The sequence below is a fragment of the Apis mellifera genome, linkage group LG3 (assembly GCF_003254395.2).
Source record: "Apis mellifera strain DH4 linkage group LG3, Amel_HAv3.1, whole genome shotgun sequence".
NCBI lineage: Eukaryota > Metazoa > Arthropoda > Insecta > Hymenoptera > Apidae > Apis > Apis mellifera.
Window position 1 is genome coordinate 4,632,848 of NC_037640.1, and position 16,923 is coordinate 4,649,770.

General features: G+C 30.4%; 1 protein-coding gene and 2 long non-coding RNA genes across 8 annotated transcripts; 1 reads left to right on the forward strand and 2 right to left on the reverse strand.

The window, feature by feature from the left end:
* The first annotated feature begins 218 nt into the window (after positions 1-218).
* Positions 219-15,607, forward strand: LOC409640 (proton-coupled amino acid transporter-like protein CG1139). Of its 5 annotated transcripts, none has more exons than XM_006560479.3 (10): positions 219-489; positions 5,649-5,737; positions 8,343-8,429; positions 8,749-8,865; positions 9,405-9,677; positions 10,926-11,010; positions 11,423-11,695; positions 13,088-13,266; positions 13,350-13,519; positions 14,278-15,607. In XM_006560479.3, the coding sequence occupies exons 3-10, from the start codon at positions 8,368-8,370 to the stop codon at positions 14,517-14,519; spliced, it is 1,401 nt and encodes a 466-aa protein (XP_006560542.1). In that variant the 5' UTR covers positions 219-489; positions 5,649-5,737; positions 8,343-8,367; the 3' UTR covers positions 14,520-15,607. The 5 variants fall into 5 exon arrangements, with proteins under 5 accessions (XP_006560542.1, XP_026295648.1, XP_006560541.1 ...); XM_026439863.1 differs by having other exon boundaries at positions 8,348-8,429; XM_006560478.3 differs by lacking the exon at positions 219-489 and adding an exon at positions 3,180-3,310 and having other exon boundaries at positions 14,278-15,014.
* LOC102656549 lies at positions 1,111-12,562 on the reverse strand. 2 transcript variants are annotated; one of them, XR_001702498.2, is made up of 3 exons: positions 12,356-12,562; positions 2,311-3,316; positions 1,111-1,292 (listed from the first exon to the last, which is right to left on the reverse strand). It is a non-coding gene; the product is annotated as an uncharacterized LOC102656549 (long non-coding RNA). The 2 variants fall into 2 exon arrangements; XR_003304449.1 differs by lacking the exon at positions 1,111-1,292 and having other exon boundaries at positions 2,332-2,465; positions 2,833-3,316; positions 12,356-12,557.
* On the reverse strand, positions 13,424-14,267 carry LOC102656605. Its single transcript, XR_001702500.2, has 3 exons — positions 14,099-14,267; positions 13,846-14,023; positions 13,424-13,770 (listed from the first exon to the last, which is right to left on the reverse strand). It is a non-coding gene; the product is annotated as an uncharacterized LOC102656605 (long non-coding RNA).
* Positions 15,608-16,923: the final 1,316 nt, after the last annotated feature.

Here is a 16,923-nt window from a genome sequence, read left to right on the forward strand (position 1 = left end):
TGTTGTGACAATCAACCCTTATAAATAATAATTTCTCGTTTGTCAAAATTTCAATTTCAATTCGATAAATCTCCATCCTCCAAAACTTGATCAATAATAAAAACCTCTCTTTCCTTCTTTCAATCCTCTTCCAAAGTTTCTTTTATTTTTTTTCTTTCTTTCTTTTAGAATCTTCAACTGAACGATATATAAAACGTAATATATAAAACGTCTTACTATAATGAGTGAAAAAGTTACAGCGAGTGGGAGGGAGGGGAGGTGGAGAGGGTGGTGGATTTCGACGCAGACGCCATGAGACGTCTTGCCACGGTCGTATGGATCGCTATCGGGGTAGCTGCCCCCGCATACTTCGAAGCAACCCCGTTGCGGACAGTTGCTCGCGACCCCATGTCGATAAGAGGTCGTTCCGTATGTGTGCGGCCAGCACACACGCCCTCCTCGTGTTCCTGATCGGTGGGAAGGCACGTCTTTCCGTCCCAAAAGTTGAACGTAAGTCCTCGAAAGAATATTCTCTTGTTAATCCCTTCCCTTTCGCGTTATTCCTGTTCGAGGCACGGTGCATCATAGTGGATTGAATTTAAAGAGATGATCTTTCGGTGTTGAATGAAATTGGTGCGCGAAAAAGTTGATTTTGATTCCAAAGTGGAAGGAGTGTGATTAATTGGATTTTTTTAAAGTTATAATATTGAATTGTAAGTTTGATGTAAATTTAATTCTAGTAGTTTTACTTTTGAGTGTCAAAATTATGTATGAAAATAAGAATGAGCATTAGAAAGTTTGAGGTATCGAATAAATGAAATACTGCTGTACAGACATGGAAGAAAAAAAATAGTTCAAGAGGTTTTCTAATAACACTTAGAAAGTTGTAAAGACATTCGATAAGTCGATTTCCACGATGAGGATGGACTATGTTATGGATCAATGTAAAGGGTGAATTGAGAGTTGAATTGTGAATAGGAAATTGTGATTGTACTATTCATAATGATTCAAATGGAATTTTTTTTTCTTCCAATAAGAATATTTCTAGAAACGAACCTTAATGTTAATGTGTTTCGAACATGAAATTTATTTTTCGATTTAATCAGACGTAGTTGATTATATAACGCGTACCTATATAGAAGGGTTGTCAATGGTGCAGAAGTGGTGCACACTTTCTCTGAATCTCGTGTCGTTGAAAAGTGTTTACTCGTTTCCTTTTATCTAGTCAATTGTGAGAGTCAGTCTTTCTTCTTTCATATCTCAAGAGGGTGAATACAGTAAGTATTCTTGGAAACTTGTTATGCTCTAGTATTCTACTTAGTGACATTAAAAAAAAGAAAAAGAAAGGTAAATCTTTTCTTCATGTTTTAATCTTTATCTCCTGTTTTAGGATATAGCCTTTTTAGAAGATTATATGTCAAAAGATTATTTTATTATGAATCTTAAAGCAATTAAAAATTTCTATAAAATTTATTTATTTTTCCTTTCAGTATTTTCACTTCACTCATTAAATATTAAAGTGAATATTTTATATATTTTTAATGCAACATTCAAAATATTTGGTAAATAAAAAAATTAATTATTACTTGCTATACTTTGATTATCCTTTATTCAATATATTCTATTTCACTCTATAAATAAATATATATTTAGCAGATCTTTTTTATTGCTTTAAGAAACATTGATTGAAATAATTATTATTAATAATCCAAAGAGAGATCAGAACGAGCTAAGTGACTGATAATACTCCTAGCATATACACATCCTTGACGATCGATATATTCTCTTCATGCATCACACTATGCCTGATTTATTTATCGTTTGTCCACGCAAATAATCGTGACAATGACGGATTAATACGTATCATCATTATAATATATATCAACGTATATATCAAAGAAAAAGAAACCTGTTATTTTTTTTTATTCATCATTGAATTTATTGATAATATTAATGTCATCCTTACATCCTACACTTAAGTGTTATCTTTCACTTAAAATTATGAAATTTTAATTACTTCTATTATAATTTCTATCATTAGATCATAGCTGATTATAATCTAGATTATACTTATCACAGGTTTCCATCCTGAGGAATATAATTTTATAATTCTTATATTTTTTATATTTTAATAGATAGAGAGATAATCGATATTCATTGATATTGATATTGAAATGAAATATTTAAACGTTAACTTGCATCTTCCAAATAAGAAATAATTGTAGTATTTTGGATTAACTTAGTTTTGAGTTATTAATTTAATTTAATAATAAATTATAAAAAATAGCGAGGAATATTGACATATAAAGTGTCTTTCAACGGGCTCGTTACCTTTAATAAATGGCAATCTTTATAATTTCTGTTCGGCGTTCGCATGATCCCCTTTGTGGGTCAATCGATACGTTCTCTACCAAAGTTGACGGTTAATAGGTATTTATATGATTCTCATCGCCAAATCTGCACACACGTCTTCTTTTATAAACATCCTTGAAAGATAAATCATGTTGCTTTGTGATTATGTTTTAATTGAAGTTAATTAATCTCACTTTTAATAAAAAAGATTTGAATCGTTAAAGCGAAGCAATTCCAGACTTTGATGTTCAAAGTATAGGAGCAAATTATTATAAATAAACATATATAATACAAAAATCTCAAATTTCAAATACAGAAATCCAAATTTCTTAAAGTTCAACAATTAAATCAAAAATACAATCTAAAATCTCAAATTCCAAAATGGATCCAAAATCCATTCCACAAATCAAATCTCCAAATTATCTAAACTTCATCCCATATTCAAATCTTCAAAAATATCCAAATATTCCATCCAAGTCTTAAAATTTCCCCAAACCTCACCTTATAATCTCCACCAAATACTTTCGAACAAACCTCCAAACCTCAAACTTCACCTTGAATCCCAATTTCCAATTTCAAGTATATTCTCCTGCATCTTAGAAAATAGCTTTTTTTCTTATCTCATCAAACTTCACCTTCGATAAAATCTCGGATGAAAAAATATTCTTCCACGAAGAGGAAAAAAAAAAAGAAAAGAAAATATTCCGTGAAAATATTGCTGCCTGTTCCGGAGCAACGGGCGAACTGGCGCCCCATCCTCGTCGCTTCTGAATCCCTTCTGTCCCCATGCCAGAGGCGTAGTTTCCAACTTGTGTCACGTGATGTCCAAGTCGCGTTGGAAATTGAAATGTTCCGCGATTTACCAGTCGCTAGACATCCTCTGGCCCGTCCACATTAAGGAGGACCACGGTGCAAGTGGTTAATCCGACCGGATCCACGTATTTTTTCCTTTTCCCTCGCTGCGGATGTGTTTCATCTGGTAAGTCTAGAATTGAATCGTATTTCTACCATTAATCCTCTATTCTAAAGTAATTTCTTCCTCGTTTTTATTGTTAGACAAATATACTTTTTATTGTTGCCTATTCTTCTATGGTGTGTAAATATCCTCCATTGTGGATTGGGAAGAGTTTGGAAAAAATATTCTTGAATTTTATGCAATGCATGGCTTTTCATTTTGAGGAGTTTCGTTGAGGAATTTATAGGAGATGTATTATAGATTCTTTTTTTGAAAAAGTTTGAAAAGTAAGTGAAATTTGTGTTTAATTATTAATGGATTAATCGGTGTGATTAATCGATAATATAAGATTTATGTATTATGGAAAAAAAAAGTCGACAATGATCTTCCAATCTGGAAAATAATTTGTTTATTTTCTTTGATTGAAGGAAGCTTGGCAATGTAAACGTCAGATATTGAAAGAAGAAAGGATTTCTCTGAAATTAAGAATGATATATTATTTTGAGAAAATTTTAAATTGAAATTCTTTTTCTTCTCTTTCTCAGAAGAGTTTAATTTTTTTCTTTTTTTAAATTCAATTATAACAGATTGAAAATTGGCACGAAGAATTAAACTAGTAACGCAACGTACACAAAGAGTCGGAGAGAAAAAAAAAAAAGAACTGTGATGATGATGATATTAAATTGAATCTTAAATAGAATGGTGTATCGGTAACATGGTACGATTACAGAGAATTAGAGTAGAATGTGTACGTGTACGAATATATAGATTGTATTAGCACCCCAATAAAAACGCTATAAACGGTAATTGATGAACGTGAAATATAAAATTGTATTAAAGTCGTTGCAATTTTTATCTTAATTCACGATTGACAATAAATAAAATGTGATTATTAAAATTCTTAATATCACTTCTTGTAATCTTTTTTATTTTTTAATGATAGATATCTGACTTATCATTTATTTTTCTATTTTCTATTTCTATTCATTTTCTATAAATTTATATCAATTCATTTGTGACAAAATATAATAAAATTTTTTATTCTTATTCGAAATTGCAATCTCTTTTATTTTATAATTTATTAAAAAAATTGCCATGATTCTTCTTGTTTTTTTATTTTTAATTATGCTGCACGAATGAAGAATTGTTTATTTTTTCCTTTATAGAAAAAGTCTGAAATTTCCATTCGATTTTGATTAAAAATATCTCTTAAAAATTTCACTTTAATTTCTTAACCGTGATACGATTATTTTAATCGATTATTCCAAGAAAGATAATCGGTAGTCGATACGATGTTACGCCAATTGGAATGAACAAACGGTTCAACTATTGCATAACGGTTCCCTCATCAATCTTAATAACCCTTACTTCACTATATTTGCGACGAAAAATAGGGATCGTTCGATAGAAATCTCGATTGGGAAACTTGTCTCTCAAAAATTATTATCGTTTCCTCTTTTATTTTCCATCATCTGTATACAATTAATCCTTCCTCTCTCCATTTCTTTTATCATATAAATCGTAAAAACAATCATCCACATTTATCTATTACGATTTAATTTTCTTTTCTCCTACAATCCATAAATAAAAATTCAAATTCATCGATATCCTCGAGTATAAGAATTACTTATACGAATCGTTATTCTTTAATTTTTTTTTTTTCAATTCAATTTTTCAAACGAGGATCATTAGATGATTGTGGGGTCAGAAAACGATTTCTACATCTAAAATTAGACGCGTAAATATATTCCAAGTGACATTGTTTCGATGGCGAGCGTTGACGAGCCGTCATGACATGTTCCCCTAAAGCGTTCCGAGGAAGTAAGAATTAGGAGATCGATTACTATACTTAAGCTGCTTTGCACAGCATTTGATGCGAGGGCGTTGCTTAAGTAATCAAAGGTGACGCCATTTATCCCTCTCTCAATTGCCACTCGCAATTACCTATTTCCATTAATTCAATTCTTAAAAATACGTGCTTCTATGGAAGAGGGAAAAATATTTTTTCTTTTTCTCTATATAAATATTTTACATCACACGTTTTTTTTTTAATGGAAGAATATAAGTTGTTCGAAATTATCGTTGAAAATAAAATGAAAGGGAATAGAGAGTAGATGATATTTTCTTAATCGAACAATTATAAAGATTTGGTTATCGAATGAATTGTGTGATGAGTGATTTGGAAGGAAATTGGAGGAAGTTTGAAATTTAACACTCCAGAAGGAAGTTTTAATTATGCTTAATCCGAATAACAAGTGCAAAGTTACTTGCTGCAGGTCGACTAAGAATAACAAATAATTTAAATATCCCCAATTCAATTAAATTCCACCATTCGTATTAAAAGAGAATTAATTTTTTACAGGAGAAATCAGCGACCATCGAAGGAAATCAACAAACGCAGTAGTCAGAATTTTTTAAGAAAAAAAGAAACTTTACTCGTGGCGTGATAAGGTGAGCTAAAATTAATATTCATCCCCTAAATATTGAATTATAATTTAATATTGTGTTTCTAATTATTCCAAATTTTCCAAAATTCAAGAAATTTGATTAATCTTTTCTTGCAAAATTTTTAATCGAATTTAAATTAAAAATCGTTCGATTTAACGAAAAACAACATCACTTAAGCATTAAAGCAATCGAACGAGTTATATTACCGACTTTAGAGAGACAGATGATTTCGCGGTTGATTTGATAATCAACTAATCGTAACTGACAGCGCAAACAGCAATTGGTGTGCAACGTATACTTTTCAATTGTGTTTAGAAAATTACGCTATCCAATTTGTACACAATTTAACCCTCTTCCCTCTCCCTCTGACAAGGAAGATACTCCCTCCTTTTAATCGTCGATTTTTATCTCAATTATGCAAAATTACACGCGGATTGACGCTTAAATTCGTTTAATCGTGTCAATGATGCTTATCACGAAATAGAAAATATTTTTAACCTAATGATAAATTGGTTAATTTTATACGATCGTTGATATTTTTCTGTGTCGATTAAAATGTTTTAATGAAACTTGATAAGTCTTGATTTTTCTTTTTTTTTTTTTTTTTTAATATTTTAAGATATTTGTCATTTCTTATCGATATATAATCCTGTTATATCGATAGCAAAGTAAGGTTGAAACATTGGAAGGGAATTTTTAATAGATTTATTAAATTTTGAGTGCGAAGAAATAAAATCTCGAGCTTATTGTGGGAATAATAAATAATTGTAATAATGGAAACTTATAACTTTCCTTAGTTTCTTTTTTTTTTTTTTTCTAGAAAGAGATTCTTCCAGAGATCCGTCTACTTACTTTTAACCACACCGATCTTCACGCATGATCATTATCCAATCAAAGGGAAATCGTGCACTGGTTCGAGCATTTCAGCCTCTATTCCGTGCGCTTCATATGACAATTAGATAATGATTTCCTTATTTCTGCATGCTTTCGAACGGCTTCACGCGAATCGAGATTTCACCACGTCCAATAAAAATACATATTCCATTAACCCCGATTTTATTTATTTTTTCTCTCCCCAAAAGTAACTAAAAATACCGTCTCGATTAACATCCGTCCCTCATCGATCATTTTCTCAGATGAAATTTCAATCCACCAAATCCACCAAAATTTCAAATCACCAATATGTAAAAATTTTCTATTAATTTTCTTAAAAATAATAATGGAAACAAATTCCAATTCTGGAGATCATCATCCCCTCGCTCATAATCTTTAAAATTTTAAGAACGATGGAAAGAGGATAAATGGATCTTTGAAATTCTTAAAAATTTCAAGAACAAATCGCGAAGAACGATTGGAAAGAGGATAGATGAATAAATTTTTCGAAATTTCGACGGTTTCGGTATCCTTCGGTCGGGGCTACGTTTCGTTCTTCGAGCATGGATCAATTGGTAGGTTGGCAAACGATGAAGTGAAAACGTACGGTTGCTGTACGTATAACCTTCAGTAAGTTAACTACACATTTGACCTCAATGCAATAATTAAGAGCAATCAGTTCGCGAAAGAATGTGCTAAAGCTACACGCGTAGACACGCGGATCCGCAACAGATTCGCAATGATGAATTGCCATTTTTATTCGCATCGTGATCGTGCATCGCTCGCTCCATATCCGCCAATTGATCAGGAGCCTTGCCTCACCGATATCTAGGTCGTGCCTTTGATCCTGATGCGCTTCCAACGCCGTCATCGCTTCCGCGTTCCAGGATCCTCCGATTCGTTCACTTTGTCATTATTTTTATTTCTCGATAATTAATATGACGAACAGAGAGAAAATGCAAAAGTTTAATCATACATTTTTGAATAACATTAGAGAATATAATCTGATCTTAATTATATCCATCTGACAAATTTGGTATATCTTGGAATAATATAATAAAAGTTTTAACAAAAGTTAAAATAATAAAGTTGATGACTTTAAATTAAATTAAAAATATTTCAATTTATTCATCGAGTATTGTTAAATGTATGGTAAAAATTAAAAAAGAAAGGATTCCAAAAAAAAAAAGGAAGGAAGAACAGAGTTTCTCACGGTGTTCCTTGTCCATCGTTTCATTTGAATTACTATAGAGAAGATGGAGAATGAGATGTGCATTCGTGGCTGGGAATTTTCCTATGTCTCGTTCGTGCTGAATGAGTCGCATTGAGTGTTACGCATGGGTTGATTGGAAGAGGGGAGGTAGCGAGTGAAGAAGAGTTGTTATAATGGTACTTATGTGACTCATGAAAGTATTTAACCCTCTATAAACGGATATTTTTTTTTTTTATATATTTATAAAAATGAATACATACATATAAAAATGAACAAATGTTTAATTCTTTGGTATATTATTTCTTTCAATTGGAAAAAAAAAAAGAAAGGAAAGCTACTAACCATTTTCTGTGCTACGAAAATAAATATAAATTGATGACGAATCGTGACACGATTAAAATTGAGACGTCACTTTTAATTTGAAACTGTAAAATGTAAAAAATAATATTTTCCTTTTGTCTTCTTCTATATAATTCATATTTATTTACTAATAATTCTAAATCTTTTTTTCCTTGTGAAAAGTATAGAAGATTGAGCAACAAACGAAATGGAGAACGCGAAGGAGGAGACGATAAACATGCAGCTGATCGGTTCCGAAAGTCCGTACAAGTACGTCTGATTCCACTTATACCTTATTCACTCTCGAAAAGAATTCAACAAAACCCTTATATTTCTCATTTTTCAAGTTTCATTATACCCTTTTTCATTTATTTATTTCAATTTTTTTTAATTGTAAATCGGGACATTTCTCATTTTCCAAGTTTCATTATACCCTTTTTCATTTATTTATTTCAATTTCATTACTTTGTAAATCGAGACAATTCGAACGCGTGACGATATCATCACGACAGATGTGATCACAATGTTTCAAAATTCGATATAAAAGTACGGGGATGTAGATTGCATTTGCAAATTGATGCGGTTGCAGAGTTAATAATGAAATCGCCGGAAGTGGTCTAAATGCATCGGAAGTGCCAATATCGCAGACCACAAACGTAGAAGACTACGATCCCCACAAACATCGAAATAGGCCAAATCCTACATCGTGAGTATTTCTAAATAATTTTAATAAAAAACAAATTTCTCGCCCACTTAAAGTAATTTAAAGAATAATTTCTTTCTTTCTTTCTTTCTTTCTTTTACACAGTCATCGCAGATATTTACCACTTGTTTAAAATTACATCATATTATTTTTAGATATGCATAAGAATGATACGTAGCTTCTTATATATATCTCTCGTTATTTCCTGTAATCTCTATTATATAAGAATTGTATCATACTCACTTGCACACAATTCAAGTAAATTTCATAAGCCACTTAAAGATAAGCCATTATTTCTTCTTCTTCTTTTTTCATTCAAACGCTATTCTCAGATCATATTCTCAGGTCGAACAAATTTATTAAACAAACGTTGAAACTTTATATTATAATTTCCATGCTGAGAGGAATATTTAACAAAAATAAATTTTAATTAAAAAAGAAGATTATTAAGTCTTGAATTTTAATTTATGAAAAAAAAAAAAATCTTTTTTTTTCCATACTTTTTTCTTTCCCCCTCTCTCTCTATAAATTTTAATTCGCAGGAACGCGGAGACTTTGATACACTTGTTGAAAGGGAGTCTGGGCACCGGTATCCTGGCTATGCCGAACGCGTTCCGCAACAGCGGCCTGGTCACCGGCGTGATAGCAACAGTGATAATAGGGGTGCTGTGCACCTATTGTTTGCACGTATTAGTGAAAGCTCAGTACAAACTGTGTAAACGGTTAAGAGTTCCTATATTGAGTTATCCACTGAGCATGAAATACGCTCTCGAGGAAGGGCCCGGGTGTGTCCGATGGTTCGCACCCTATGCACCGTAAGTAAATAACTTGCGCACAGACAGACACTCATACATGTACTCACTCATTCATTGACATAAGCTTGCGAATTTTTTTTTCCTTTTCTTCGTTAGTTGTTTCCGCTTTTAATTTCCATTAGGAAAATATGATGAAGATTGGAATCAATGATAATATCTCGAAATTTTCATTAATATTTTATTTTTTTTTAATTTGATTCCCTATTTTTTTAATATATGAAAATTGGAGTAATTTAATTTGGTGGTAGTTCAGATTCAATGTAATTATGATTATTATATTGGAATAAAATAAAGAGGAAGAAATAGTTTGGGATAATAACAATTTCTTAAATTGTTTATAGAAAAATGAAAAAAAATGGGTTGATTCGAGAAGATTTCTAGAAGTAGTTTCTTTGTGCATGACACAAGTTTTTTTTTTATTATTATTTCGAATAGTGTAAAATATTGAAAAAATTGTTAAGATGTTATTGGGTTGGCCAAGATATCCTTTTTCGTTTGCGTGATATTTATTTTACTTCAGTGTAAAATTTTTTTGAATTTTCTCGAAGATTGGATAAAAACATTTTGTCCAACCTGATAATAAAATATCGTGAAACCTTTTTCAGTCGAAGAAATTAATTGGAGACAGACGAGTAATCGTCGTCTGATTATAATCGACTGATTCTACTTGTTATAATAGTCTTAAGTAGTATTATTGCAGTTTTAAGTAGCATTATTATCTATATTTAGTAGAACAGAATAAGTTATATATTTTTTTCTTAAAAATTGAATTTATATTAACACATATTAACAATCCAAAAATCTGTATATATATATAGAATAATAAAATAATGTTTAATTATATCGGTGACTTTATAAAAAGAGAAAAAGAAATTTGAAATAATCTTATTTTAAGAATTGTAAATTTCTTCGTTAAGATATAATAAACAAAATTAACTATCCTTTTAATTTTCCACAATAATAAATGACATTTATAACATCTTCGAATATATTATGATCTCATCTATAATTGTTATGCATCTTTAATTATAATTACTTTGATTATTTCTTTCCAATAATGTAACATAATGATAATCATTAACGATTAATATAAGAGAAACAGAGAGAGAGAGAGAATATTCTTCCCTCATTCACAAAGATCGACCAAATTATCACAATCACACAACGCACGCACAAAATCACTTCACCAAGCGGCCTCGACAAATAATTTTTTCAATTGTTACATGAAAGTTGCTATTATATTTGCAGAGGACTCGTAGACGGGTTCATGATTGTGTATCAATTGGGAATATGCTGCGTTTATATCGTATTTGTAGCGTCGAATATCAAGCAGGTAAATAGCAGGCGCCATAGATCAACTCTGTCGCCATAAAAAAAAAAAAAAAAAGAAAAAAAAGTGGCGAAGAATCAATTTATAAATCTTTCTCGTAAAAAAGAAAAGAAGAAGGAAAAAAAAGAAACCGAGACAAAATATCGATCGTAACTAAGCAACGAACGTGTACCGAATTTAAAAAAAAAAAAAAAAAAGGAAGTATGAAAATAAGAAAAAAAATATACATAGTAATCGTCCTTAAAAAAATATTACAAATAAATATTATCAAATTCGTAATAATAAAATTGATGAATAATTTAAAATGAAAAGAAAAGTGAGAAAAATAACAATCTCTTGAAGAATAATTGTTCCAAATTTATTGATCGTGGGTATTTTTTTTTTTTTTTTTGTTTTTCTGTTGTGTTAAATACAGGTAGCAGACCAGTATTGGGAACCGTTGGACGTTAAAATCCACATGCTGATTTTATTGGTACCATTGATTCTGATCAATTACATTAGGAACCTCAAGTTACTCGCGCCATTCTCCACCCTCGCGAATGTAATCACATTTGTCGGATTGACGATGATTCTAGTTTACATGTTTAAGGATCTACCCTCCCTTAAGGAAAGAGAGATGTTTGGTACACTGAGAAATTTCTCTCTCTATTTCGGTACAACGTTATTCGCGTTGGAGGCTGTTGGCGTGGTAAGTTTAAGTTTTCTAATTCCTTCTTTTCATCTCTTTGCTTTGTTTTTATCATTTAAATAATAACAAATCACTACTTTGCTACTTGGAGAGGCAACTATGACTCATAGAAACTGCTAAGTCTATGAATGACTAGAAAATGACAATTTCAATCTATATCAATAATAAATTCCATCTTGTACATTTGTAATTATTAAAAACTGGTATTTATTATGAAAGAAATCTTTTCAATTATTTGAAATAATTTTTAAGAATATTCCATTGAATAAATACATAAAATTGTGTAAAACAAGCCTTGGAGTTTCAAGCATAATTAAAACAATTAATAAAATTATTTCTTGTATCGTGAAAAAAAAAGAAGAAGAAGAAAGAAATATTATCAAACGGAACAAATATGATTTGTTCTCGTGCATAGAAACGTACACGTGACCGAAACAAACATCGACTGGAATATTTCCAACTTCGACACACGTACGCGCAATTTAGAACAATATCTCGCATTAGTTTTTCAATTTTACCCTACGTACCCTCGATCGATCTATCATTTGGCCTCGTCGATCATTCCCCGTGACTGTTAGGCAGAAACGAGTTTGCCTGAGCTTAGAATAGATCGACGACGCCGCCGCATCGTCGTTAATAAACAAATAAATGGCCACTTACGGAACAACTTTGAGATTGCGGTGATCAGATCGTGAATGCGTCAATGCAATCCCTGCTTATTATTTCCCAGAAGTTCTCAGCCTGCGTCCAAGATTCCAGTGATCCTCAAACTTTTCTTCATCCTCGAGATCCTGTACACATTGTTTTTAATTAAAAAAAATAATAATTAAGATTATGAAATTTGGAATTTAATTGAAAATTATAAAAAAAAACTTTGGTTTAAAACTTTTCTTTTTCTCGTTTAATATCAATTTTTTCAAAAATTTCTTCTGTTATATATTTGGATAAAAAAATATTTCAATTATCAAATATTAAAATTTGATAATTATTGTATACGAGTAATAAATGTATAACCTAATGAAATTTAGAAAATTTCTTTTTAGATAACCTGAATATTTAAGTATTAAAATGAAATTGATCGTTTTAATTTTGCAGAATAACAAGGAATGAAATAGAGTCAATTGTCGAATCATTCAGATTTAAGATACCTACAATTACTATCTATGATAAATAAGAAAGCCAGTATTTATTACTTTAATAAAGAATCTTGTAGGTATACTAAACAACAATCTTGATTTCTATAATTATTAAAAAGAAAAATAAATAAAATCGGTATTAATTAATTAATACAATATTCATTCAATTTTCAAATCTTTAATTCATCATTTACTTTTTTATCCTATTCTATGAAAATTTAAGTAAATATCCATAAAAGCTATTCTTCCATTGCAGATTATCGCACTGGAGAACAATATGAAGACGCCACAATATTTTGGAGGATACTGTGGCGTATTGAACATAGGAATGACGGTTATAGTGGCTCTTTACATTGTCATGGGATTCTTTGGTTACATAAAATATGGATCCAATGTTGAGGGTAGCGTTACTTTTAACTTACCCTCCGAAGAAATGTAAGTGATATTTGTTGTATATTTATTTATATTGAAAAAAATATTGTTACCGTGAATCTGATTATCTGATTGTGACATTACAGTATGGCACAAAGTATCAAAATAATGTTCGCAATCGCTATTTTTATCACGCATGCCCTTCAAGGGTATGTTCCAGTCGATATTATTTGGAATACTTATCTGGATCAAAAGATACAGAAGAGAAAAATCTTCTGGGAGTATGTTTGTCGAACTATCCTCACTTTGAGCACGTGTAAGTTTCTTGATTAATGTGTTTCTTAACGTTACACTTGAAGTTAATACCATAGAAATTGAAATATGATGCACCTCTTCATCCATATATCATCCACTCTTTATTTCTTCTTTTACAATCCTATATACCTCTTCATTTATTACAATAATCAATCTTCTTGTAAATTGATCATCCTTACACCAAGTCTCTTTCATCCCCTTATTCATCATTCTCTCTTGATATTTTCCTATTTAATTCTCTTCATCCCATTCCTAAAAACATATACAATTCTATATCTCTATTCTATATCTCTTTTTTTTCTTGTAATTAAATTAACTTTTCTTTACCTCACTATATATTACAGTACTTTATTTCTTCTTTTACAATCCTATATATCTCTTCACTTATTACAATAATCAATCTTCTTGTAAATTGATCATCATTATCCTTGCACCAAGTCTCTTTCATCCCCTTATACATCATTCTCTCTTGATATTTTCCTATTTAATTCTCTTCATCCCATTCCTAAAAACATATACAATTCTATATCTCTATTCTATATCTCTTTCTTCTCTTGTAATTAAATTAGCTTTTCTTTACCTCACTTTATATTACAATATAAAATCTTCCTCTTCACACTGGCCATCACCATTCTCCAACAAGATCTCTTCATCCCTTTTTCTATATCTCTCTATCTTTCTCTGAAAACAATTCCTTCTGTGTTATAATATCCTTTAAATAAATATTCTTGAATAATTCTTTAAATCATCCTCTTATAGTTACATTGGCCATCACCGTTCCCAGACTGGGTCTCTTCATCTCTCTATTCGGCGCCCTCTGCCTCTCCGCACTTGGCATCGCGTTTCCAGCCATCATCGAGATCTGCGTCCTCTGGCCAGACCGCGACTTGGGCCCCTGCATGATCATGCTCGTAAAAAATCTCTTGCTGATCGTGTTCGGCCTCCTGGGTCTTGTGATCGGCACATACGTGAGCATGGTCGACATAATAAATTTCAAGTGAGGCCTTCGATCGATGTCAATTTCAAGAAGGATCGAAGGAAGGTAGACGAGACGAGAGGGAAGCAGAAGGGTTAAATGAAAAAAAAAAAAATAAAAAACCAGTTTGGACACGCTTGTTCGAGTATCGAGGACGCGGTCAGGCTTCGTCACAGTTTTATAGCTTAATGAGCGGCGCCTTTTTAGGTAGTCAGATACCTCCAAAGCGGCTGGAAGTTTTTCTTTTAGTGAAAAATCGCGAGAGAAATGCATTCTGGAAATGCTTCTTGTTAGTGCACGTAGGCCGAGTTTAGATGTTTTTGATTAAGATGGAGAGTCGTTGGATAAAAGAGAGAGAGAGAGAGAGAGAGAAACACACGTTAATTTAATTTTGCTTGGAGTTTGATTTTCCAAAGTGTTGGATAAATTTATCTAATTTAATCTGTTGCTGTTTGTTCCTTGATAGTGATTAAATTAGGCTGTTAAGATAATAACGTTTTATAAAAAAAAAAAAAAAAAATGAAACGAATATAGGAAAACCGAAATGTAAGTCTTAATTGTTTATTTTTCTTTAAGATTTTTCTATTCAAATTTAATTTTTAATTGTATTTGTGTAAATGAAATTAATGATTCTTCCCTTTCGAATTAGAAGTATAGAATATTGTCCATTAAGAATATTTCGCAAAGAGGAATGCCCTCGAACACGGTGCCTATATAAATGATTAAATGCCTAGCTCACCTTAGTCGCACTGCCTGAGAGTATTTTGAGAAGAACGAATTAAACGTTCTTTGAGTTGCTCAGTTTATTCGAAAGTATCTTAAATAAATAATAGAAGGCTAAGTAGACAAGATTGTAAGATTAATATATACATAAAATAATATATTGTAGAAAATTAAGACGAGCAATTTTACAAACTAAATCGGAAGGGAAGAACTATCACGAATTAAGATTTATTTGTGAAAAATTTTTTTACGATAAAATATTTGCTCTGTATCGATGAAATTTTCAATATCAATTATAATGATGTTTCATTTTTTAATTTTTAACATGACGCCCAGCACTGGACATAAAGCGCTCTTCGAAGAAAAAAAGGAACTAAAAAAAGAAAAAAATAAATAAAAAAAAAATGGATAACAAAGAAGTGAAAGAAACATCGTGACAAAACGAAACCTGTGATCGAAGATTTTATAAAACGATTGTTGCATTTCTATCGAATTTGTTGATTATTGTTGAAAAAGTTTACAGATATATATGTATATATATATATGGACGTTAATTATTTTTCGAAAATGAAAAAAGAATATTTACGAAGTCGTTCGAGAGTCTTTCTTTCGTTCTCGGTGATACGAGTACTTATGCTCATCTTACCGGATGTTTCTACATCCAGTGTGATTCAGATGTTGACAAGGAAATTTTTTTTTTTTATATCTTGTGACAATTGGAAACGATATCAAAATAGAAGAAGAAAGAAAAAGCGAAAAATGAGAACTCGTAATTATAAAAGTAAAAAAAAAATATGTACAGTCAATGACTATTATATTATATATTAAAGGAAATTTAATTTCGAATTAAGATATAATCGTGACTATAGAATAGAAGGAAGGCTGTACTGAAGAGAATTACATATGAATTACATTTTTAAAAGAAAATATCATTTTTAAAGTTTAAAATCATAGTTATAATGTTAGAAAATTTATATAATTATCTATTATAAAATTTAAATTAAAGAAATGCTTGTTAGAAAAAAATATCACATAATTGTGATTGTAAGATAAATGGTTAATCAGAAATTATGTTATCAGGAAAGAAATCAATTATTAAAAAGAAATTATTATTATTAAGAAAATAGATTTATAGTCACGATTATAATATTACAAATCTGATATAGATATCGACTATTCGATTTAAAAAATATTATTGTTGAATATAAGATAATATAGGATAGAAAACAATTTTATAATCATCTATTATATATGCATAAGCTATAAACAAATAAAATAGGTAGGTAAAACTTCTTTATTTACATTGAAATTTTGCACAAGAATGATTAATTTAAGACAATTATAAGATATGTTTAACTATAGGTACTACTGTACCAAAAACATAGCATTTATAATTGTATATATTCTAGTCTTTCTTGTCAAATTTCAATGTAAAATTCTTAGAAAAATCCCTAAAAAAGAATTAAAAGTTTGGCCACCTATTTCAATTGTATCCTGCATACCCTGAATCCGAGCCAAAAAAATTGCAAATTATAATCATTTTAAATAATTTTTTGTCATAATAAGCAATTATCCCTCAAGCAATTAAAAAACGAAACTATTCATAATCAAATGAATATCTTACACAATTGTTAAACGGTATATAAAGAAATCATTATGAATTCTTGCGAATCATTATAACCTCTCAACGCCTGAATCATTCGTAC

Bases quoted from the DNA above. Each gene is read 5' to 3' on its own strand.
- LOC409640 (XM_006560479.3), top strand. From the start codon at position 8,368: ATGGAGAACGCGAAGGAGGAGACGATAAACATGCAGCTGATCGGTTCC. The intron at 8,430-8,748 runs GTACGTCTGATT...ATGCGGTTGCAG, and splicing joins GGTTCCGAAAGTCCGTACAA to AGTTAATAATGAAATCGCCG. The intron at 8,866-9,404 runs GTGAGTATTTCT...TTTAATTCGCAG, and splicing joins AATAGGCCAAATCCTACATC to GAACGCGGAGACTTTGATAC.